The sequence below is a fragment of the Epinephelus moara genome, chromosome 9, assembly GCF_006386435.1.
Source record: "Epinephelus moara isolate mb chromosome 9, YSFRI_EMoa_1.0, whole genome shotgun sequence".
In the NCBI taxonomy this organism is placed as follows: domain Eukaryota; kingdom Metazoa; phylum Chordata; class Actinopteri; order Perciformes; family Serranidae; genus Epinephelus; species Epinephelus moara.
In genome coordinates, this window is record NC_065514.1 from 3,144,057 (window position 1) to 3,167,871 (window position 23,815).

General features: G+C 39.8%; 2 protein-coding genes across 2 annotated transcripts in view; one reads left to right on the forward strand and one right to left on the reverse strand.

Annotated features, from left to right (window-relative positions):
* The window catches only part of LOC126396068 (uncharacterized), a 737,953-nt gene that overhangs the window by 376,048 nt on the left and 338,090 nt on the right, over positions 1–23,815 (forward strand). The gene's annotated exons all lie outside the window — the stretch shown is intronic.
* Positions 14,819–22,126, reverse strand: gpat3 (glycerol-3-phosphate acyltransferase 3). The gene is made up of 10 exons (XM_050053876.1): positions 21,819–22,126; positions 21,422–21,496; positions 20,584–20,673; positions 20,334–20,427; positions 20,126–20,241; positions 18,699–18,754; positions 18,501–18,586; positions 18,207–18,335; positions 15,668–15,747; positions 14,819–15,466 (listed from the first exon to the last, which is right to left on the reverse strand). Exons 1-10 carry the CDS (start codon positions 22,079–22,081, stop codon positions 15,292–15,294), a joined length of 1,164 nt encoding a protein of 387 aa, XP_049909833.1. The 5' UTR covers positions 22,082–22,126; the 3' UTR covers positions 14,819–15,291.

Consider the following 23,815-nt stretch of genomic DNA (forward strand, 5'->3'; position numbering starts at 1 on the left):
GTGCTGAATGATTTAAGCCTATTTTGCTCGCTCAAAACTATTTTTAGTCGCAAATGCGAGTGCAGTGAGGGACGGATCGCCACATTGCCGACATTTTACTCCGCCCGTCACGGCACGCTGTTTGACTGCGTTATCAAAACACGCCACTATTATTCAGCCTTGCTTTTAACTTATTCCACCGAATACCGAATGTGTGTTTTTTTTGCAATATTCGGCCGAATATATTCGGTTACCGAATATTCGGTGCATCCCTATTGGCAACGATACCTTACATTGGTACATAATTTTATAAAGGGTATTTTGGAACTTTATGTTTATGTTACGTTTACGTTAGTTTGGTTCGGTTAAGGCACAAAAAACACCTGTTATGGTTAAGAAAAGATCATGTTTTAGCTAAAATACCTGCTTTTCTTGTCACTGTCCCTGCAGTGACGTGTTCCTAATAAAAACAGCCAAACTTGGTGCCTAAATATCTGCTGGAAACACAGGGACAAGCTCCTAAAAAACACCTATATTTGGTGTCGAAAATTCCACTAGAAACACAGTGATGGGTTTTTAGAAATCACTCAAATCTGATGCTTAAATATCCACTGGAAACACAGAGACAGGTTTGCAAACCCAAATTTGGTGCCTGATAAGCTGCTGGAAAGACAGGGACAGGTTTCTAAAACAACACCCAGATTAGTTGTTGAAATATCCGCTGGAAAATCAGGGATGAAATTTAGGTGTTAGTAACATTTTATATCCATAATTACACATTATGTTTCCCTGGTCTACATTATATTTTATTATTTCTTACAGTGTAAGTGTGAAGCTGTTAAAATACAGCTGGTGGAATATCTTGTGATATAATATAAGAGATCATGTCGACTGGTGTTTTTATGAAGCAGTTATCCAGATGCACCGTGCTAACCAAGCTAGCAGCTAGCGTAAGGGCTAGCTCCACCCTGTGGTCAAAATATGGTCACCTGTGGCTCCAAAAATCCAAGATGGCGACGGCCAAAATGGGAGTAAACAAACCAGGAGGTGATGTCAGGGTGGTAGCGTCCATTATTTTTATACAGTCTATGGTTTTAACTCAAACTATGATCTTTTCTAAACCTAGCCAAGTAGTTTTAGTGCCCACGTGTTTAGCACTGCATATATGTTGTTTTGGGAGTCATTGGCAAACGACCTGTTCTTCACTTTAAACTTTATATTGTTGTACATCTCTGCAGCAGTTTCCCTCAGGAGAAATAAAGTTTGATCTTATCTTATAGATGCTAAATTACATATATATATCCCACGACCATGGAGTGGAGTGAAGTGTAATGGTAAACCTAATGTAATCAGTGCATGTGTGATGACGCCAGATCAGGTCAGAAACTTTGCAGAAATGTCAATATTCAGCCATTAGAGTGAGAAGTGTTGGTGCTGCTCTGCAGGACTGACACGTAAGTAGTAGTATTGTAATATGAATGGCCCGAGTGGAGATTGATAGAGATCCTCTTCTTCATTCCACAACTGTTGTAATCTCACAGATGGCGATATCATTTACAATAGAGGCTGTCAGCTGGAGCGGCGCCAGACGCTCTCTTAATACGAGTTTGATCATCTGTAACTTTGGCTGCCTGTCACTTGTTTTGGTTTTTAAACAAGGCAAAGTAAAAAATATTCTGGCAATCAATCCTCATCCCTGTTTCCGGTAGTTATTTAGAAAAATAATTAAAGTTATCTGTCAGTGGAGGATACAACGGAGACGGTTCTGTTGAACTGAGAATCCACACCAGCTGAAGGAACCCACTTTAGAGATGAGGAAAACCTCAGTCCAGCCACCAGAGGAACACGGTGGTATTTTACATTTCTGCAAAACACAGACGTTTTATATTATGGAAACATTTTTAAAGTGATGTTGCTGTGATTAAAAGCATATGAGCTGACTGTCTCTGAGTCGGAGGGGATGGTGGTTATTTTTTACTGAGACATCACTGCATTTGCAGCAGGGTTAGTACCACCACAGGCTGATGTTTTATACCGAGACACAGCTGCATTTCCAGCCGTGACAGTGCCACGAGAATGTTTCTTATGTTTTTTTTCCCTCACCATAACCAAGTGATAACCACACGCTAACCATCGAGCTGTTAAAACGTAGAGTTTAATAACATGACATAAAAATGTAACGTTTCCGTGGCTTGCCAAAACCTACAATACAAACATTTATTCTGACGTCTTGATTCAAACTTTACACCACCTGATCTCTAAAAATGTAAATGCATCCAAGAAACGTTGAAGACGGACTGACGTCAGACAATTTAATGCAGTCGCACACTTGCTCCGCCTCCAGCCTGTTTTCATTGGTCAGAATAAACGCAGACGTCCTGATGTTTATGTTTTTCCTCCCGTCAGCAGTCGACATGGATGAAGAGAGATTTACTGACGGGGTTGAGAAGTGGCACATCTTTAATGATCCACAGCCGCAAACTGAGGAGGCTGATAAATGCTAACGTTAGCCTAACATTAAAACTGTAGCAGACTGTAAATTAACTGTTAGGTGAGTAGGCCGATTTATCTTTGCTAATAACATGTTGGATTCATGTTAATGTGTGTTTTCAGACACATTATAATTTAAAAATAAACAAGAAAACTTAAATTTAACAATAATTTAGTGGCCCCCAGCAGTAGCTCTGAGGACTCCCGAGGGGTCGCAGACCCTCTGTTGGTGATGAGGACTCCGACACAACAGCACCAAAAGAAAGATCTCATCTTCTCCTTGTGCTGCGACACTGCTCTCAGTAAATCTGGTGAATCTGCTCCACCTGCCAGAGCTAGCTCGCTCGCTAAAAAGACGACTTATTTTATTGTATATTATTGAATTATTTTGGTATTTGTATTTTACTGTCGTGGTGAGTGGAACAGTGGAGCTCATTTAGCTAAAATCAACAGTAAACACAGTGTAATATGAAATGATATTAGATAGGCAGTGGTGGAAAGTAACTAAGTACAGTTACTCAGGTACTCAACAATTGGAGTTTTTTTTATTTTCTGCTTCTGTATCCTTCGTGTCTTCTCATGGGTGGATGATGAAACAATGAGTCCCAGGGCACAGACATGTAAAAGCCCCCCCCCACCTCTAACACAGACACACTTCTTGGACATTTTGTGTCTCTTGGCTGTTTGGCCTTTTTGTAGTTATTTTTTGTCTGCTTAAGTAATTGTGTGTCTCTATTTGGTCGTTTGTGTCTTCTTTTTTTGTCTCTTTGTGTTGGTTTGTCCCTTTTTGTAGTCGTTTTGTGTGTCTCGTTGTTGTTTTCCCTCATTTTAAACTATTTTATGTCTCTTTGGGACATTTTGTGTGTTTTTGGTTGTTTGTGTCTTTGCAGTCATTTTTTGTTTCTCTGTGTTGTGTTCCTCTTAACAAGTTATTTTGTGTCTCTTTGAGGTCCTTCTGTGTCTTTTTGGTCATTTTTTGTTTTTGTTTTTTTTGTAGTAATTTTGTGTGTCCTTTAAATAATTTTGTCTCTTTTTGGTCGTTAATTGTATTTTTGTAGTTATTCTGTTCTTCGCAGTTATCTGTTATCTTTGTAGTCATTTTGACTCGGCCTCTTTTTGTCCATTTTGTAGTTATTTAATGTTTCTCTAAAGTAATTTTGTGTCTCTTTGAGGCTTGTCGAGTCACTTTGTGTCCTTTTGGTCGTTCAGTGGTCGGTACGTGTTAATTTAAATAACATTTTGCTGATGAAGGCCTTCTGCTTCTTACTGCACTACGTTTAGTGACAATACAAACCCTAATAAACAGATCAATTATTATTATTACTATCACTAAGATGATGTGGAGAATGAATAAACTACCCAGCAGTACAGTCATTAAAGTGATCTTTACCAGCTGCAGCATTAAAGTGATGAACACATTAATGCATCAGTAATCATAGTACAGTAATATGATTTATATAATTCTGCGTGATGTGAACTTTATCTTTGATACTTTGGTATTTTTTAATGCTAATGCTTTCGTAATTTTACTTCAGCCATGACAGAATATTTATACACTGTGACATCACTACATGTGAGCGCTGCTTCCACATGTGAAAATGGAAAAACGTAAATAAGATCTTAAAACTGTAATTAAGCGTATTACTTGTTGTCAGCAGAGAATAAAGACACCGGTCGATCATTGGTGATAAAGTAAAGAGCTAATGGCAGATAAAGACTCTGGATCTTTCTGTGGTCGTGCAGGACTTCCCTTCACTCAGCAGCAGCTACCTGACGGCCCACAATCCCTCTGTGTGCGGATGTTTAAACCTGAACATGTATTGTTCAACGTGACACGCTCAATTTATCATTAGTTGTGAGGGAGAACGGATGAGTACACTTTCAATTTAGTTCCGCTGCTTTCTCCATTCATCACGCCTCTCTCATCATCCATCATTTCCCCAGCTCAGATCCATACCCAAACACACTTTCATAAGTTTAATGCAATTAATCTTCATGCTAAGATAATTTCATATTAATGAACCAAGACATTTATTTGATTATTCATTTGATGAAGTTGCATCGGTGTGTGTGTGTGTGTGTGGGGGGGGGGGGAGGGGCGTTGACAGGATCTGTGTCGCCCACTGAGCATGAAAGTGAGACGATTTCAATGTGTTTCTTTTGTATTGTCTCTCTGCGGAGCTTTATGTACATTTCCCAGAGAGCCGGCGATGGCGCTGCCTTCTGTCTTCATACAACAAGCCCTGAGAAATTGGAAAAGTTGCAGCAATAGATAGGAGGTGACCTGGAAACAAAAGCAATCAAGGTTGGAGGAGGATGTCGGGGAGCGGTGGGCCAGCAGCAGCCGCCGCCATCACCCTGAAATTCAGACGCTCTGTCAATAAAAGAAGAAATACCTTTTGAGGCACAGGGCCGAGGGCAAAGAGGAGTCTGCAATTTCACACCTTCATGTACCTCGCCGGAGGACATTTTTCATGTAACTCCACCTTCTCTCTCAGTAACACACAATGGGACAGATTGCAGATGATTCCTCTCATAACAAACGGAGGAGGAGGAGGAGGAGGAGGAGGTCAGCGGCTCCCCTCTGCTCATCCAATCACTGCATGAGTACATAATTATTTTCTAAACTAAATAAACTGGAATTCAACCACAAATCAATCAGTTCTCCACTTGAAGAACTTCAGACTCAATTGTAGCTCAATCAAAGCGAGAAAAAAAAAATCAATTCTGACCAATTATAGCCCGTTTCATTAGTGTATGCAAATCAGCGGCGTGCTCTGAACAGGCCTGGTCTCATATTTCCCCCTTCTGGTCAGACTGACTCACAGAGACGCTCAGGCAGGACGACAGGAAGAGGAACTGATCTCTGTGGCTGCTGCGGCAGTGTAGGGTTGTTTTGTTGCATGTTTGTCTGTGGTCAGTTTCATTTTGTCCCGGTTGCACCGTGACAGGTCTCAGCTTCACGTATGTTCAACCCGTGACTGCAGCGTGACCGCAGACGCAGGAAGCACAAACACAGCTGATCACACAGGACGTGATGCTGCAGAGTCAGCAACAACTTTTAACATCAGTCCTCAGAACCAGAGCTGAACCCTCTACACCTTTTTGTGTTTGTAGTTTTATATACCTGATCAGTTTATTGAACTCCTTTTTGCCTCATTTCATTGTTGTGTTTCTTTATTCTTTGTCTTCACTAGTTTCATAGCAGTGCTGCAATGAGTCGATCTTTGTTTTGAAAGGTGCTGACTGGTCCCTGAAGTAAACCCTCGCCCTCTCAGGGTCTCATCTTGTATAGATATCAAAACATCAGATACATAGGGTTTAAAATCTTTGCTGATTCATATTTTCCTTTGTTACACACGTTAGTAAACATCAGTGACTGGTGAAGATGACAGTTTGCACATCAAGATAATTTTGTGTGTGAAGAACAGAGAATATCTTGGACAAATAAAATAACATCTTACACAAACAAGAGATTATCTTTTGCAATCAAAATAATATCTTGCATGAACAAAAGATTACTTGTGCAAACGAGACTGTAGGCGCGCAAATAAGCAACTAAAGGGGCACGAGCAAAAGACGATCTTGCACAAACAAAATAATGTCTTGCACGACCAAGCGATGACCTTGTGCAAACAAAACTATCTTGCAAGAACAATATTCTTTATCTTGTACTTACAAAATAATCATTTCAGAGAACAAGAAAAGATCTGACATGAACAAGATATCTTGCGTGAGTGAGATAATATCTTGCAAGAACATTCTTTATTTTGTATCTTGTACTCACAAAATAATCATTTCAGCAAACAAGATAATAATAGAATATAGGCGCATGAACGAGAGACTTAAGGGGCGAGAACAAAAGACTGTCTTGCACGATCAAGAAGTTATCTTGCGTAAAGTTTCTTTATCTTGTGTGTTGTATCACAAAATCATTTCAACAACCAAGAAAAGATCTTACATGAACAAGATAATATCTTACACAAAGACAAGATGATCTTGCATGAACAACATTCTTTATTTTATATCTTCTTCTCACAAAATAATTATTTCAACTAATGAGATAATCACGTGGACGAACAAGGGATGATTTTACGCAAACATTTATCTTCTATTTTGTGCTCAAAAAATATTTCAGCGACCAGAAAAGATCTTACATGAACTAGATGTCTTGCGTGATCAAGAGATTACATCGCACAAACAAGATAATATCTTGCCTGAACAACATTTTTTATCTTCTATCTTGTTCTCACAAAATAATTATTTCAGCAAACAAGATAATATCTTGTGTGAACAAAACTCTGTAGGAGCGCGAATGAGAGACTTAAGGGGCGCGAAGAAAAAACAATTTTGCATGAACACGGAATTATCTTGCGCAAATGAAGAGACTATTTTGCGCAAACTGCAGATTATCTTGTGTGAACAAGATTCTTTATATCTTTTACTGAGAAAATAATTATTTCAGATAACGAGATAATCACGTGGACGAACAAGAGATGATTGTGCATGAATAGGAGAACATCTTGCGAGATTAACATTCTGTATCTTTATTGTATCTTGTGCTCACAAAATAATCACTTCAGTGACCAAGATACTGCATGAACAAGATATCTTGCGTGAATAAGAGATTGTCTCACACAAACAAGAAAATATCTTGCAAGAACATTTTTTATCTTGTATCACATTGCAAGTACGAGATTACTTTGCACGAATCAGAGATTATGTTGTATGAGAAAGATAATATCTTGTCTGAACAACATTCTTTATCTTGTGCTCACAAATATCTTCAGAGAAAGAGATATCTTGAACAAAAAATAGTATTTTACATGAACAAGAGATTATCTTGCGAGAATGAAGGACTGTCTTGCACAGCAACATTCTTTATCTTGTATCCTATGCTCATAAAATAATTTCAGAGAAAGAGATAATATCTTGCACTAAATAGAGAATATCCTGCAAGACCGTCCTTTTATTTTGCATCTCATGCTCAGAGATAATTGTTTCAGCAAACAAGAAAATCACTTGGACGGACTGGAGAATAACTCTCCTGTTAACAAGATAATCTTTTGCATAAACAACATTCTTTATCTTTTGCTCACAAAATAATGGTTTGCATAAACAACTTGAACAAACGAGAGTCATTAGTTCCTTAAAAACAAGTAAGTGGACTTTGAGTCAAACATTTATGACATGCTTCATATCCTGTATCATGAGTTTTATGAGACAGAATAATGTGAGAGGAACTAACAAGAGCCAACTTTGAAAAGGGTGAGGAGGTGTCCCCATACTGGGTGAGGTACTCCAAGTCTGAATATGCCAAGTCATCAAGGTCTTCTGGGCTCAGCCTTAGAGATAGGGGGAGGAGTCAGACATCAGGAGGGAGCTCGGAGTAGAGCCGCTGCTCCTTCGTGGCGAAAGGGGTCAGTTGAGGTGGTTCAACATCTGATCAGGATCCTCCTGGGCGCCTCCTGTTAGAGGTGTTCTGGGCACGTCCCACTGGTAGGAGGCCCCGGGGCAGACCCAGAACACACTGGAGGGATTACATATCTCATCTGGTCTGGGAACACCTCGGGGTCCTCCAGGAGGAGCTGGGAAGCATCGTAACATAAGATCATCTCGGCTTCATGCACCACTGAGCAGGGCCCCGCGTTCATCGCTGTATCCAGTTTTCCTTCATCCATGGAGTAAATAAGGAAGTCGTCCCGAGCGGTCCAGTTCGGAGGGTGGGTCAAAGAACACAGGATTTTGCAGTTGGAAACAGAGTGAACAGTGTGACCTCTGGGTGAACTTTGAGTCACTTTAAGGTACATCGTCAACACGTTTCCTTTATCTAAATCTAACCTCTCTAACTTTACGTTAAGGACATCATTTTATTCATGCAGGGTTAATTCTTAGGGTATCGTATGAACTTTTATGTTTGATTCCATCGGAAATCATACGAACTATTGTGTGTACCTTTTCGAAGGATATCGTACAAACAGTTGTTTGTGCATTTTTCATAGGTTATTGTACGAACCGATGAGTGTGCATTTTCGCACAATATCGTACAAATGGTTGTGTGCGCATTTTCGTAGGATATCGTACAAACTTTTGTGTGTGCACTTGTACGTTATTGTACAAACCGATGTGTGTGGATTTTTGTAGGATATCGTACTAACCGTTATGTGTGCATTTTAGTAGGTTATCATACGAACAGTTGTGTGTTTATTTTCACAGGATACCATGTGAATTGTTGTGTGTGTATTTTAGCAGGATATCGTACAAACGGTTGTGTGCGTATTTGCGTAGGATAACGTACGCACCAACGTGTGCACATTTTTGTAGGTGATCGTACAAACTTTTGTGTGTGCATTTGTAGGTTATTGTATGAACCGATGTGTGTGCATTTTTCATAGGTTATCGTACGAACAGTTGTGTGTTTATTTTCACAGGATACCATGTGAACTGTTGTGTGTGCTTTTTTTCGTACAACATCTTATGAACTATTGTGTGTGCATTCGTAGGATATCGTACGTACTGATGTGTGTACATTTTCCTGGATATCGTACGAACTATTGGGTATGCATTTTAGCAGGATATCGTACAAACAGTTTTGTGTGCATTTTTGTAGGATATCGTACAAACTTTTTGTGTACATTTGTAGGATATGGTACAAACTAATGTGTGTGCATTGTCGTATGATATCGTACAAACTGTTGTTAGTTTATTTTCACAGAATATTGTGTAAATGGTTGTCTGTGCATTTTCATACAATGCGGTACGAACTGATGCGTGTGCATTTTTGTAGATACAGTATGAACCATTTTGTGGGCATTTTCGTGGTGTATCGTACAAACTGTTTTATGAGGATATGTTGTATAGTGGAATAAAAAAATCCCTTAAGAACATTTAAAGATCGTACTTAAGTACATCAGTTGAGTAAATGTCCGTAGTCACTTTCCATCAGTGCTGAGAAACGTTTAAAATCTGGAGGTTGTGATAATAAAAACAGTGTGCTGGACGTGATGCTGCCGGCCGACCCACAGATCTGAGGACTGTGTCTGAATATGGACAGTGTGGTTGTGTATCGATCGGTCTGTGGGAGCTGTATTGTACCTCCTCAGCATCACATACATTACAGCAGCAGCACAGAATAGATGGCAGAACAATGTATTTAAAGGCATTACACTCCAACTAATGGCGAGTCTTTAGAGGGAGCCTCAGTCATTTAGCCTGTGAGTGGTCGGAGCGCTCAGTTCCCAGCACAGCGTGATTTAAAATGATGTCCTCGCTGGACTACATTCACTCCGATTCAATTTGGAAATGTATTCATATTTACTTAGTGTACCTGCATTGCATTTGTATAGATCAGCCGAGGGTAAAAGTAAAATTGAGCAAATCGAATCAACATATCGGGACATACGGGGCGGGTGTATGGAGTCTGCAGTCGGGGTCACTCCAATGCCTTTTATGATGTCCCTCTGAAATCTATCTGAATCACATTAAATTGGATATAAAGATGTGCAGACACATACATCACAGTAAATGGTGTGGTGCAGCATCGCTCGCCAAGAATCCCACCTCAACAATCGGGTTATAGAATCGGCTTTAGATCCTATTAATAATTCACAATCTTGTTAGGGGAGAACAAACATTTCTGTTCAAGCAATTTGAGTTGTGGGATTGTTATTGTAGCCGGAGCTGTGAGAGACAGAGAGGCTGTGAGACGTAAGCTCGGCTCTGTGTGGAACAATAACTCCATGCTATTTCACACTCTCTGCTTTCTTTATTAAAGCACCGTCACAGTAAACATGTCTCGCCTCGACTCAGCTGTGCACACGCTCCCCGCAATCCTTCTCTCCTGTCTCATCCGCCGCACAGCAAGAAGACATTTTACTCTTATTATTATTGTTATTATTGTTATTACATATAGAGCTGCAATAATCAGGTCATCATCTCATACAGTGTCTGCCCTTTACAGTGTGTCAGGGCTGCAGATAACAATTAGTTTCATTATTGATCCTTCTGACAATTATTCTCTCCTTTAATGAACGAGACAGCAGCCGTCTGAAAAATATTAAAGGAACTCTCAAAGAATAAAAGAGCACATTTAACATTTTAAAACATTAAAGAGGCTCCACGTTGCTGAAAGGTGTTTTATTATTTATGTGTATAAATACATTAATGTCTAGAAACAGATGAGTTACAGATATATTTGAGCGGCAGGTTTGATACCAGACAGAAACTACATTCAGTAATGATAATAATAATAATAATAATAATGATAATATAATACAGCCAATAAGACGATGGGAAAATCGATCAGATTTTAAGAAGCGATAATAATAAAAGATATTTGTCAAAAAGAGAGTTTCCAGATATTTCAGTTTAGTTTTCTTATATATATATTTACTCACTATTATTCATCAAATAATCTTTCTTTTAACAGAGATCAAACAGAAGTGACAGCTTCAACTTTAACTGATATAAAACATGATTTATAAACACAATAACATACAAATATATATATTTACAGTATAAAATAAGATACATAATTAGACATCATGTGTTGTGTGTGATTCTTTTTAAACATAATTTAAAAGTAAATATTAAAATGTGTTTGTATGACGTTTTTCACAGACAAGTCACAAAGTCTTTTTATACAACATATAAAAGAAAGACGTCAGAGAAGATGAAGTGACACTAACAACACTAACTGCACGATATCTGATGACATATGACATGAAAACATATATGTATATATATATATATATATATATATAAGACCATGTTTAGTTTTATAAACAGAGAAGAAGAAGATCAACTCGTCTGGTTTCATGATGATCTGAAGAAGATACTAAAAGATATTAAAACATGCAGAATATTTATATATATATAAACACACACACACATACACACACACACACACACACACACACACACATCCTGTCTGAATATTTATCCTGTGTATAAAGTTATATGTTTTAATTCTGTCTGAACGACTTCAGTTTGATTCATTAAACCTTGTTTGTATTTATTTACATGTTTGTATTTCTGCAGGTTCACGTCTCACGTTGGACTGAAGTCTTTTTCTTCTTCTGTTTTGTGTCGTGAATATTCAGATGTCAAACCCAAACTAACCAAGTCTTCATATTCCAGGAGCCGAGGCTGTTGGTTTAAAAAAACAGTTCATTGATCATCAAACAGTTGCTTTTGATCAACTAATCGATCGATGGACTCGTCTCCTCAGCTCTCCGCTTTGTCACAGTTGAGTTTTACATTTAAAGAAACTAACTCTCGTGTTTTGGAGTTTGTTCCTGAATCCTGTTGTGACGTCACGAGTCGTGACGTCACGACGCTGCTGCAGACTCCGCCTCCACCGCACTGAAACAAACATCTGAATCACCGCAGCTGTTTGTACAAACAGCTGATTTAAATGTTAAATCTCTGTTTGTTGACAGGTTAAAACTGACATGTGGTGAAGAATGTAATGTCCAAATGTCTTTTATGATGTTTTGTCTGACAGTTTGATGTCTTGTCATGTTGTGCAGATGACGTGTCTATCAGAGAAAGTGTGTGTGTGTGTGTGTGTGTGTGTGTGTGTGTGTGTGTGTGTGTGTGTGTGTGTGTGTGAGATCTTGTCGATGTTTTTGTCCTGATTATTTATGATCATTTAAATTTCATTATCATCACTTTTATTTTATTTGAATGTCTGTTTATTTCCACGTGTTTGTGTCATAGGAGCGCCCTCTAAAACGAGCTGCACGGGTTTATCCATCATCCTGTGACCCTCTGTGAGGTCTCAACCTGCAGGTTGGGAACCGCTGCTCCAGCTCATAGACACCCCCTTCTACCTTTTCCACTATCCAGATAACCAGCCGGCGTTTCAAGTGTTTGTTTTTCTGCTAAAAACCAGGTCAGAGACTGTTATGTGCAAGACTCTGTCCTGTCTGTCCAGTGTGTAGAATATGACACGCCCACTGATGTCATCACGGTTTGCAAAATGAGGCGCAGGAACTGGAGTGGAACTGGTGCCATGTTGGTGGAAACGCTCCCCTTCTGGTGACTTTTGCACTTTGCAAGTCAAGAAAGTCACAGATCGCCGTAGTGGCGTTTAGTTTGATGTGAAACCGCTCAGCGAGTTCCATCTCTCGTCCTGATGATATACGTCACCAACATGGCCGTCACCGTGGTACAAATGTGACGTCATCCCACCTGCTGTGTTTTATCCCGAGGCTCCAGGGCTCTCATTTATAAAACAGTGCGTAGGATCCAGACATAAAATCTACGTACGGACAAACGCCAAAAAACCTTTGACAGTTTCTACAGTCAGACTCCACCTCACCGTCTGCGTCGCCGACTCCCCGTCTCCAAAATATCTGTAAGCATGGGTCAAAGTTTCTCCATCAAGTCTGTTTTTAGATCACAACTTTTGCGTGGGAGGTGGTGTACACGTCCTTCAGGCCTCGTTTTGTGCGTACGCCACATTTATAAATGAGACTCCTGGTCTGTGATCAGCCGGGAAACCTAAGTACGAGCAAACCTGTCACTGCTGCTCGAGTACGTCCTGGTGCCAAACTTCAGTTAGAGAGAAAGTTATGACGGCACTTACAGCACTTAGTCTTTCTGATTACATATTTTCACAGTCTTAATTTCAAGATTTTCTTGTCTTGTAAAATTTTCTTTTAAACTGACAAACAGCATTTTGTAATTCGTGCCACAATGTAAACTGTATCCAAACAATGTTTTTGCCAAAAAATACCGTTTTTTTTTTGTTTTTTTAAGCGACATTAAAAATATAGACTGAGGGACGATATAAATGATCCTCCTGACATCATCTCTCTTTAACACCTCTTCCACCAGATTAGCTCTGGTTCTTGAACCGGTTCTGTTCAGGATTCTTAGAACCTTGGTGCCATCCAGAGAACCAGCCTGGGTCTCCTCCAGTTTTTAGACAAACCATTATAATAAAGGAAGTGACATCAGCAGAGGGCGCGGCACAACACGGCACTGATTACCTACAAACCAACTCTGCAGGTTCTGAATCAATTTATTTTTGGTTGAAATGCAGGAACTTGAATGGAGCTGGTTCCATGTTGGTGAAAGAGGGAGTGTACTGTGTCATGTATGTCATGTTGGAATATAAAAAATATTTGGAGGAAAAAGTGTGTACGTCCAAACAACTCTGAAAAGTTACTGATGATATAAATATATATTTTTGTCACATTTATTTTTTATTTTCCTTTTATTATTTTATTTTATTTTTTAACATTCTTTATTCTATCTTTTTTTTTTTTTAATTATTATTTTAATGGCTTTTTTTCTTCATCAGATGGGACAGGTGGGCGTGAGGTCACAGGTTGGAATCGAACCCATGGCTGCTGCAGCAGGGACACAGCCTTTGTGCATGGGCCGCCTGCTCCGTCTGTTTCTGTCTTAACTTTATTTCTTTGACATTTTGAACATTCGCTCTGTTTCATGATCTCACAGTGTTGACAGGTATCAGACACTTGAATTAAATGCTTTTAAAAAACCTGTTTTTAAAACAATTTTAAACCAAATTTAAGACTTATTTTGTACAAATCTTATTTGTCTGACTGGAGAGCTGCAGGTGAGTGTAAAGGTGAGTGTGTGCAGAGTGAGGTTTATGCAGGAATACAGTTACGAGAGTGAATCAGGTTAATCTATATTCTGCTAACAGTCGTGTAAGTATAAAGTAAAAACACAGTTTTAGGTTCAGTGGGAGGATTTCATATTTGTAACATCAGGAACTTTTTGACAAAAATAAATTAAAGATTTTTGTAGAAATTAAGACGTCACAAATTTAGATTTAGGACATTTTAATGACTCTTTATTTGTTTTATTGAATTGATGACATTTTAAGAGTTTTTCTTCTGTCGGTCAAATCTTTGAAGTCTTTTTTTTTCATTTATAAACAATAATTTATCATGTTTTGTTTATTAATTCGTGTTAAACAGCAGCACTGAATGTAAATCACTGTGGGAGCAGATATCAGTTGTTGGCTAAATTTAAAATGAGAACATTAAATATTAAGTTTGTCTGCTCTGACAGTCAAACACATGTAAAACATGATGTGACTGATTATGATTGATCTAAAGGTCAGCTCATCGTCTCCTCCAGTTATTACCTCCATCTTAATTATCTTTTTATTCATGTTTTTATTCTCATGTACTTTCAGATTATTATATCTTTGTCTTCACTTATTAATACTTATTAAATATATAATATTAAATATTAAAACTTATTCCACACAGCAACAGACACATTTAATCTCCTCACTCTAAACTGTCTTTGTGTTTGTTGATACATTATATTAAAGATAAAAAAGAAGATGTCCAATAATCAGAGGTGAGATGGATACACACGTTTATACAGACACAGTTTTACAAGAATCGATCACCAACATTGGTTTCAGTCTGCAGAGATCCACTCAGAGCAGCAACAAACATCTGCTTTATAAAAATAGAAACACTGGAGAAGCTGACACAGTTTGTGACGCGTCGATCATAAAACACAAATTATATTTCAGCTGCTACATGTCCATGTTTTACACGACAGGCAGAGAAGAAGTGGTTTGAATAGAACTGTGGTTTCCAGTCTGCAGGAAGGATTATTGTGTTGTCATACAGCGCCCCCTGCTGGTGGAAACACTCCTGCACACACACACACACACACACACACACACACACACACACACACACACACACACACACACACAGGACGAAGAGTTGATGTGAGGCTTTAAGACTTTAGACATATTAAACATCATATAAAATAAGACGAGTTAAAATGATGCAGAGAATAAACAGCTGTTCATCCCCTTCACATGTCGCCAGGTAACGATGATGATGATGATAATGATGATGATGATGTCAGAGACAGCTGATCAGAGGACGATCCAGTGTCGCCGCTCTGTCCAACTATGATGCTGCTGTACATCTTCTGCTGCTCCTCTTTATACGAGTCCTTCACTTTGCCTCTCTTCAGTCCTCCGTCCCTGAAACACACACACACTCTGGTCATGTCACGTTTACTTCAGGTGAGACACCCCCAGGTGAGAAGAGCTTTTCATGCACTGGTCAATTTTGAGATTTTGCCTTTCAGGGCTTCCGTAGGATGCAGTGTTGGGTCAGATTACTTTGATGAAGTTACTGGATACAAATTACATTGCAATATATTTAGAGTATCCAGTACTCACCATGCGAGGTCCAGCAGTCCTCCTTTATCTGCGATGGCAGATTTCACTCTGTTGGCGAACTGAGCTGCATCCTCATCGTCCTGAGTACACACAGTACATGTTAACAACACACACTGTACACACAGTACATGTTAACAACACACACTGTACACACAGTACATGTTAACAACACACAGTGTACACACAGTACATGTTAACAATACACAGTGTACACACAGTACATGTTAACAACACACAGTACAGAACTGCTTATTCAGAGTGTGTGACAGCGTGTTTATATACATCTTTAAAACATGTTCTAGAATATACAGTATATTCCATACATTCAAACCTTCACTGTATAACCAAACTTTCATTCTCTATGTTCAAATTTCATTCTGTTTATTCACACTTAAATTCTATATATTCAAACTTTCTTTCCATATTATCAAGCTCCATTCTATAGATTTAAACTTTATTTGTATATAGACTATTCAAACTTTAATTCCATATGTTCAAACTTTTTATAAATTTGTATTCTATTCTTTGTATTCAAACTTTCATTCTATATATTCAAACTTTCATTCTGTACATTAAAACTTTCACTCTATTATTTCATTTTATATATTCAAATTTTCATCCTATATACTCAAACGTTTTCATATATTTTTTTCATTCCACATGTTCAAATTTCATTCTATATATTTAAACTTTCATTCCATATATTCAAACCTAAATCCATATTCAAATCTTTATTCTATATATTCAAGCTTTCATATTATACATTCAAACTTCCATTCCATATATTCAGACTTCATTCCATACATTTAAACTTTTATTCAATGTATTCAGACTTTCATTCTCTATGTTCAAATTTCATTCTATATATTTAAACTTAAATTCTACATATTCAAGTGTAATTCCATAGATTCAAACCCTTATTCTGTATATTTAAACTATCATTCAAACATTTAAACTTTCTTTCCATATGTTCAAATTTTATTTTATACATTCAAATTTTCATGCTATATATTCAAACTTTAATTCCATATGTTCAATTTTTGTTTTTATAAATTCAAATTTTTATTCTATATGCTAAAGTTTTATTCCATATATTCAAACCTCCATTCTATACATTTAAACTTTAATTCTATATATTCAAACTTTAATTCCGTGTGTTCAGATTTCATTCTATAAATTAGGGATGCACCGAAATGAAATTTGTGGCTGAAGCCAAAGCCGAATAATATTAAACGCTTGGCCGAATACCGAGTACCGTATACCGAATGCCGTTGTTTAGTTTTTCATTAGTTTTTGCAGATGAACCCTCCAGATTAGTGTTGTCACGGTACCAAAATTGGGACCCACTGTACGATACCAGTTAAAGTATCATGGTTCTGAGTAGTATCAGGATACCACGGCAAAAATGAGGCAGATGTGCCTTTTGTCATTTATAAAAAGATAAATCAATTTTCTATAATACATCAATGATATTTCAATGGAATAAATTACTTATTGACTTATTCATACTTCAAAAACAGCATCAATAAGTGATTAACATAGGGGGGATCAAAATAAAATAAATAAATAAAATAAGAATCAACCAGCCACCCTCCTCCCCTGACAAGTAAAGAACAGTCCCTAAAGTGCGGTGAGGTTTGTGGAGCGTTACCTGCCACAAAGAGAGAAATGTGAACGGCTCGTTTCTCCTCTGATATGCCACATACTGTGTGCCGCTACGGTTCGGCTGTTCAGGTACTTTTGGGCAGTCATGACAACAAGTTATTCACCTGGAGCCGGACTTCTCCGTCGCCGGTAAGCTGTTATTATGCGCTGCCGTATTTGATAGGAATACGTATTCCTGTCCGTGTCTGTGACCCCCGTTCAACCCACAACCGGCGGGATTCGCCGTTTCGTTTCTGCTGCTGGTTGAAATCTGTACTCACACAGCGTGCTGAATGATTTATTTTGCCCGCACAAAACTATTTTAGTCGCAAATGCGAGTGTTTGATTGCGTTATCAAAACACGCCGCTATTATTCGCCCTTGCTTTTCACTTATTCCACCGAATACCGAATGTGTGTTTTTTTTGCAATATTCGGCCAAATATAGTCGGTTACCAAATATTCGGTGCATCCCTACTATAAATTCAAACTTTCATTCAGTATATTCAATTTATGTATGTAAAATCTCATTCTATGTATTCGAACTTTCTTTCCAAATGTTCAAACTTTGTTTTATACATTTATACTTTCTTTCTATATATTCAAGTTACATTCAGTGTATTCTAACTTCCATTCCATATATTCCTTCTGTCATTCCATAGACTCAAACTTCAAATTATATATTCTGTACAGTATATGTAAACATGTATAAAAAGTTGTGCAGGTCACTAAAGTCTGATGTTAGTTTCACTTCTGTGGTCACTGACTCAAACGGGCTTAAACCACAGTATGATGATTCATGTGACGTCTCCAGTCGGCTGATAATATTCTGTCTGGTCATCAGTAAATAATGCTGATAAAAATATGTGTATTAACGTGCTTCAGGTGGAGGTGTACCTGTATGGTCATGGGAGGGAGGTACCACACGTTGACGACGATGGCCCAGCTGGTCATCATCCTCAGCAGGTAACTCACCATGTTGTATTTCCCGCTGTTCCAGAAAGCGTCACCGAAGCGAGGGTCGTACTGCGACACACACACAGAACATAAGATGCTGTCACATCTCACCTGCTGAGCTCAGTTGTGTTTTGGTGTCAAAGCTGTCTCGTATTTAACCACAGATTAAATTTATTTCTGAAAGGTTGTTCAGTCCTTTACATACGTGTTGGATTTAACATGAATGAACTGTACCTTGATGGTGACGGGGTATATTGTCCCTCCGATCTCAAAGCTTCCTTTCTTAAACATCATGACTGAAGTGTTGTTGATGCAGGTTCCTGTTTAAAACCACAGACAGAAGTTATAAACCATAAAACCATCATCATCATCATCATCATCATCATCATCATCATCATCATCATCACAAGCTTCAGCACAGCAGACTCTGACCTTCAGGAAATATCAGAATGGGAAGTTTGGTCTTGGCTGCAACGTGAGCTCTGAGCCTGTGGACAGACGGACAGACAGACAGACAGACAGACAGACAGACAGACATCAGTTACATACAGACTGCTGTCAGAGGAAGAGACACCACTGAACTTTCACTTTGTTCCTGCGTCCTCCACTCAAACCTCAGCTGAGTCAGTCATAATGTTTCCCAGTTAGTTCCCAGTACCTCCAGTTTAAGTGCGAGCTGTATTTGCTCTGTAATACAATCTGAAAGCTCCAGAAGGTGAAGGTCCTGCGAGGTGTTCTTGAGAGATTACGTCAGTGAGAATGAGACAGACACAAAATCACTCTGACCTTGACCTTTGACCACCAAATTCTTATCAGTTGATCCCCAAGTCCAAGTGGACATTTGTGCCAAATGTGAGGGAATTCTGTCACGGCATTCTTGAGATACCATGTTTGCGAGAGTGAGACAGATATGGTCACAGTGACCATGACCTTTGACCGCCAAAGTATGATCAGTTTATTGTTTAGTCAAGTGGATGCTTGTGCCACAAGACCTTTGACAAGTGAAATCTTTTCACTTCATCATTGAGTCAAGGTAATTGTTTGTGCTAAATCTGGAGAAACTCGATCAAGGTGTTCTTGAGCATTCACGAGAATGAGACAGCTGAGGTCATAGTGACCTTGATCTTAAACCTATGACCACCACATTCTAATCAGCTCATCCTTGATTCCAGGTGGACTTTGTGCCAAATTTGAGGGAATTCTGTCAAGGCATTCTTGAGTTGATATAATCACAAGAATGAGTCATGGTCACAGTGACCATGACCTTTGACCACCCAAGTATAATCAGTTTATTATTTAGTCAAGTGGATGATTGTGCAAAATTTGTAAAAGTTCCATCAAGGTGTTCTTGAGATATTGCGTTTATGACATTGAGATGACTGTAAGGTCACAGTTACCTTGACCTTTGACTGCCAAAATATAATCAGATTTGAGGACATTCCATCAAGGCATTCTTTGGATATCCCATTCACGAGAATGAGACAGATAAAGTCACAGTTACCATGACCTTTGACCACCAAAATCGAATCAGTTCATCATTGCATCCACGTGAACATTTGTGCCAAATTTGAAATTCCCCACATAGTGTTCTTGAGATATCGCGTTCACAAGAATGAGTCACAGTGAACCTGACGTTTGACCACCAAAATATAATCAGGTCATCACTGCATCCAAGTGGATGTTTGTGCCAACTTTGTAGAAAAGTTTGTCTTGAGATATTGTGTTCTCGACAACAAGACAAAACCGAGAACAATGATCTTAACTTTTGACATCCAGATGTGGGGTCATTTTTCACTGATGTTTCCTGCAGCGCCGCCCCCCCTGCTCTGACACACACCTGCAGTAAGCTGCCGTCTCACCTGTTGGTCACGGTGTGGCGGTCTTTCATCTCTGACCTCTCGAACCAGACATGAGGACACGACTTCACCATTGACCTCTGAATGACCCCCATCAGACCGCCGTGGATCTGACCCACCTGAGGACAGGACAGGAAGTGCAGGGCAGTGACATCATCACATCACAACAGCTGATGAAAACAACGCTGACCCGTCTGATGATGACACTCACCATGGCGTAGCAGCCGTCGTTGGCCAGAATCACCACGTCGATAGGCGAGGTGTGATTGGCGACACAGATTCCTCCTTTCTGAGGTCTGTTTTCTCTGCAGACACAACACATGCAGTTCAACATGACACCGGTGATACATTTAAAACAAGACACAGGTAGTGACACGTGATCCTGGTGACAACTTAAACATGTGTGGTGACATGTGATGACGTTGACAAGTTGAAGTTGCACAGGTTGAGGTGTCACTGACTTGTTGTGGTATTGGATGGTGGCGGACAGTCCTCTGGCACAGATCCTGTAACAGGTCAGATGGACGAGCTCGCTCAGCCAGTTCTTCACACTGAAACAGGAAATAGAAATACAGGAATACAGGAAGTTCATGTCATGTCGGACATATTAATATATCTATACCTAGTTCTTCACACCTGACGCCAACGATTCAGCTTGTTGCTGTGTTGCTCTGGCTTGTCGCTTTTGCTTGTTGCTGTGTTGCTAGGTTTTGTTACTGTGGCTTGTTGCTGTGTAACTTTGGTTGTTGCTGTGGTTTGTTGTTGTGTTGCTATGTGTTGCTGTGGCATGTTGCTGTGTTGCTATGTCTTGTTGCTGTGTTGCACTAACTTATTGCTGTGTAACTGTGGCTTGTTGCTTTTGCTTGTTGCTGTGACTTCCTGCTGTGTTGCTGTGTCTTGTTGCAGTGGCTTGTTGCTATGGTTTGTTGCTGTGAGTTGTTGCTGTGTGGCTGTGAGTTGTTGCTGTGTAGCCGTGACTTGTTGCTGTGTTGTTGTGACTTGTTGCTGTGATTTGTAGCTGTGACTTGTTGCTGTGTTGTTGTGACTTGTAGCTGTGACTTGTTGCTGTGTTGTTGTGACTTGTTGTTGTGACTTGTAGCTGTGACTTCTTGCTGTGTTGCTGTGATTTGTTGCTGTGGCTTGTTACTGTGTTGTCATGTCTTGTTGCTGTGTTGCCCTGACTTGTTGCTCTGAATTGTTGCTGTGTAGCTGTGGCTTGTCATTTTTGCTTGTTGCTGTATCTTCCTGCTGTGTTGCTATGTTCTGTTGCTGTGTTGCTGCATTGCTGTATTGCCGTACCTGCTCTCAGGCAGAAATCCAACCAGAACGGTCCCGATGACGAGCCAGGAGAGGCCGATGAGAGCCAGCGTTAACCTGCAGCAGCAGCAGCACAGAGGGAGGAGACGTGATGAAGTCTGTTCTCTGGAGTTAAAGGATCATTCTGCTGTTTTACAAACTGTTGTCTCATGTTTTAGTTCCTTCAGAAACACCACAGCGCCCAGTGAGTGCCAACTGGTTTTGGTGCTATAATTGATATGTTCTGAAATATTGCATCACTGGTGTAAATATCAACCAGTGTGGACACTTGAATACAAATCCAGTTTTAAATGTGTTATTATAAACGTTTGTAATAAACCTGATGATCCTTTAAACACACAGCAGCGCCGAGGACGCTGAGCAGCGAGTTGGTTCTGACCTGAGAGGGAAGAGGATGCAGTAGCGTACGAAGACGCCGATCCCCCAGATGATGGTGAGGCGGAGGCTGATGTAGCGGAAGTTCTGGTTAGTTCTGGTGAGGAGGTTCCAGGAGGCCAGCTCCTCGGAGGAGAAGCGCTGGGTCACCTGGTCGTCCACGATGCTCTCCACACCTTTCTTGTAGAAGTAGAAGGCGTCGCTCAGAGAGAACTCTCCCTCCGCCAGCGAGCCGGAGCTCCGCAGCTGCCCCACCTCCTCCTCCATCGACCCCCCCGCTCGCTCAATGATCCCTGGGACACAATCACAACACTGAGGGTTATAAATGGATCAATACGTCAGCTGATAGGAGCTCACTGCAGGTGTGTGAGTCAGCTGATCAGTAATCTTTGATGTCAGGGAAATGTTTTTGCTCGTTTTAGCCACAGAACCTGCGTGTTTTTAGTGGCACATCGTGGTGTCTCCCAGCAGCGTTTGAGCCACCGTACCTGGGTTGTTCATCAATACACTGTGCTGTTCCCAGTGACGTTTGAGGTACCAAACCTGGGTACTTTTCACCATCACATCCTGCTTCCCAGCAGCATTTCAGCCAAGGAACCTGGGTGTTTTTGGCAGCACATCGCTGCGTCTCCCAGCTGTGTTTTAGCCACTGAATCCTAGGTGATTTTCATTGACATATTGTGGTGTTTCTTAGCTACATTTGTGGCACTGAACCTGGCTGTTTTTAACTGAATGTGGGTGTTTTTTAGTGGAACATCCCAGCGTTTCCTAGTGGCATTTGAACCACTGAACCCTGGTGTTTTTTGCCAAACCTGGGTGTTTCTAGCGGCACATCATGGCGTTTCCCAGTGGCATTTTTGGCATCAAATCTGGGTGTTTTTCATTGGCACATTGTGGCGTTTCCTAGCAACATTTGTGGCACCAAACCTGGGGATTTTTTAGTGGCAAACCACATTGTGGCGTTTCCCAGCAGTGTTTGTGACACTGAACCTGGATGTCTTTGGCGGCACATCGCAGCGTCTCCCAGCTGTGTTTAAGCCACCAAATCCTGGGTGTTTTTCACCGACCCAACGCTGCTTTTCCAGCGGCTTTTGTGCCACCAAACATAGGTATGAATCAAAACATGATCTTTTTCTAACCACAGCCAGATGGTTTTTGTGCCTCAACCTAACCACACATTAACCACAGCGCTGTTGAGAAACATAAAGTTTCAACATATCGGTGGTTCACAGAAACGTTTAATGCCAACATTTTTCTGGCGACTGGGTAGCAGCTACAGTCTGTATCCACACTTCTGTGTAAACAGGTAACAGAGGATAAAACTTTACTGAGGGAAGTTGTTGATCAGCAGCTGCAGTACAAAGAAGGAAAGAGTGCAAATAAAACAAAATATAAAACAATAGAGATCAAGATGGTGCAAAAACCAAATGTACACAATGTCAGAAATGTAAACAGGAAACAGGTCTGGTACACTGTGTGCTGTAACGTGCACACCTGCCTCATCAACAACAACTAATACAAAAGCTCTGAGTATTTAAAGAAACGTAAAACTAAAGTTCATCAACTGCTCAAAGGATTTTATTAATAATATAAACGCTTGTGTCTCTGATGGGAACTCTGTGTGAAGCTTGAAATGAGATTAAACGGAGCAGCAGCAGAAGAACAGTGTGCGTTATGTGAAAACAGAAACAGTCTGAGGATCACGAGGACGATGACCTCCAACTGATGTTTAACCCTTTAATGTACGGTGACGGTTTCCTCAGCCTGAAGTCATCTTCTACTGACAGTCTCTCATTTGTATTCTCGAAGCCTATAGTATATTAAATACCACTGAAACCAAAGAGTGTGTGTTTAACTCAATCAAATGAAAGAGCAGAAACGTTTGAGTCGACATTAGTCAGCTCTGATAATCGATGTGCTGCTGTTTTCTCTTTTTTATCACTGTGAAGTTAAACTGATTTTTTGGAGTTTGTTGATCAGACAGATCAGTTGTTTTACCAC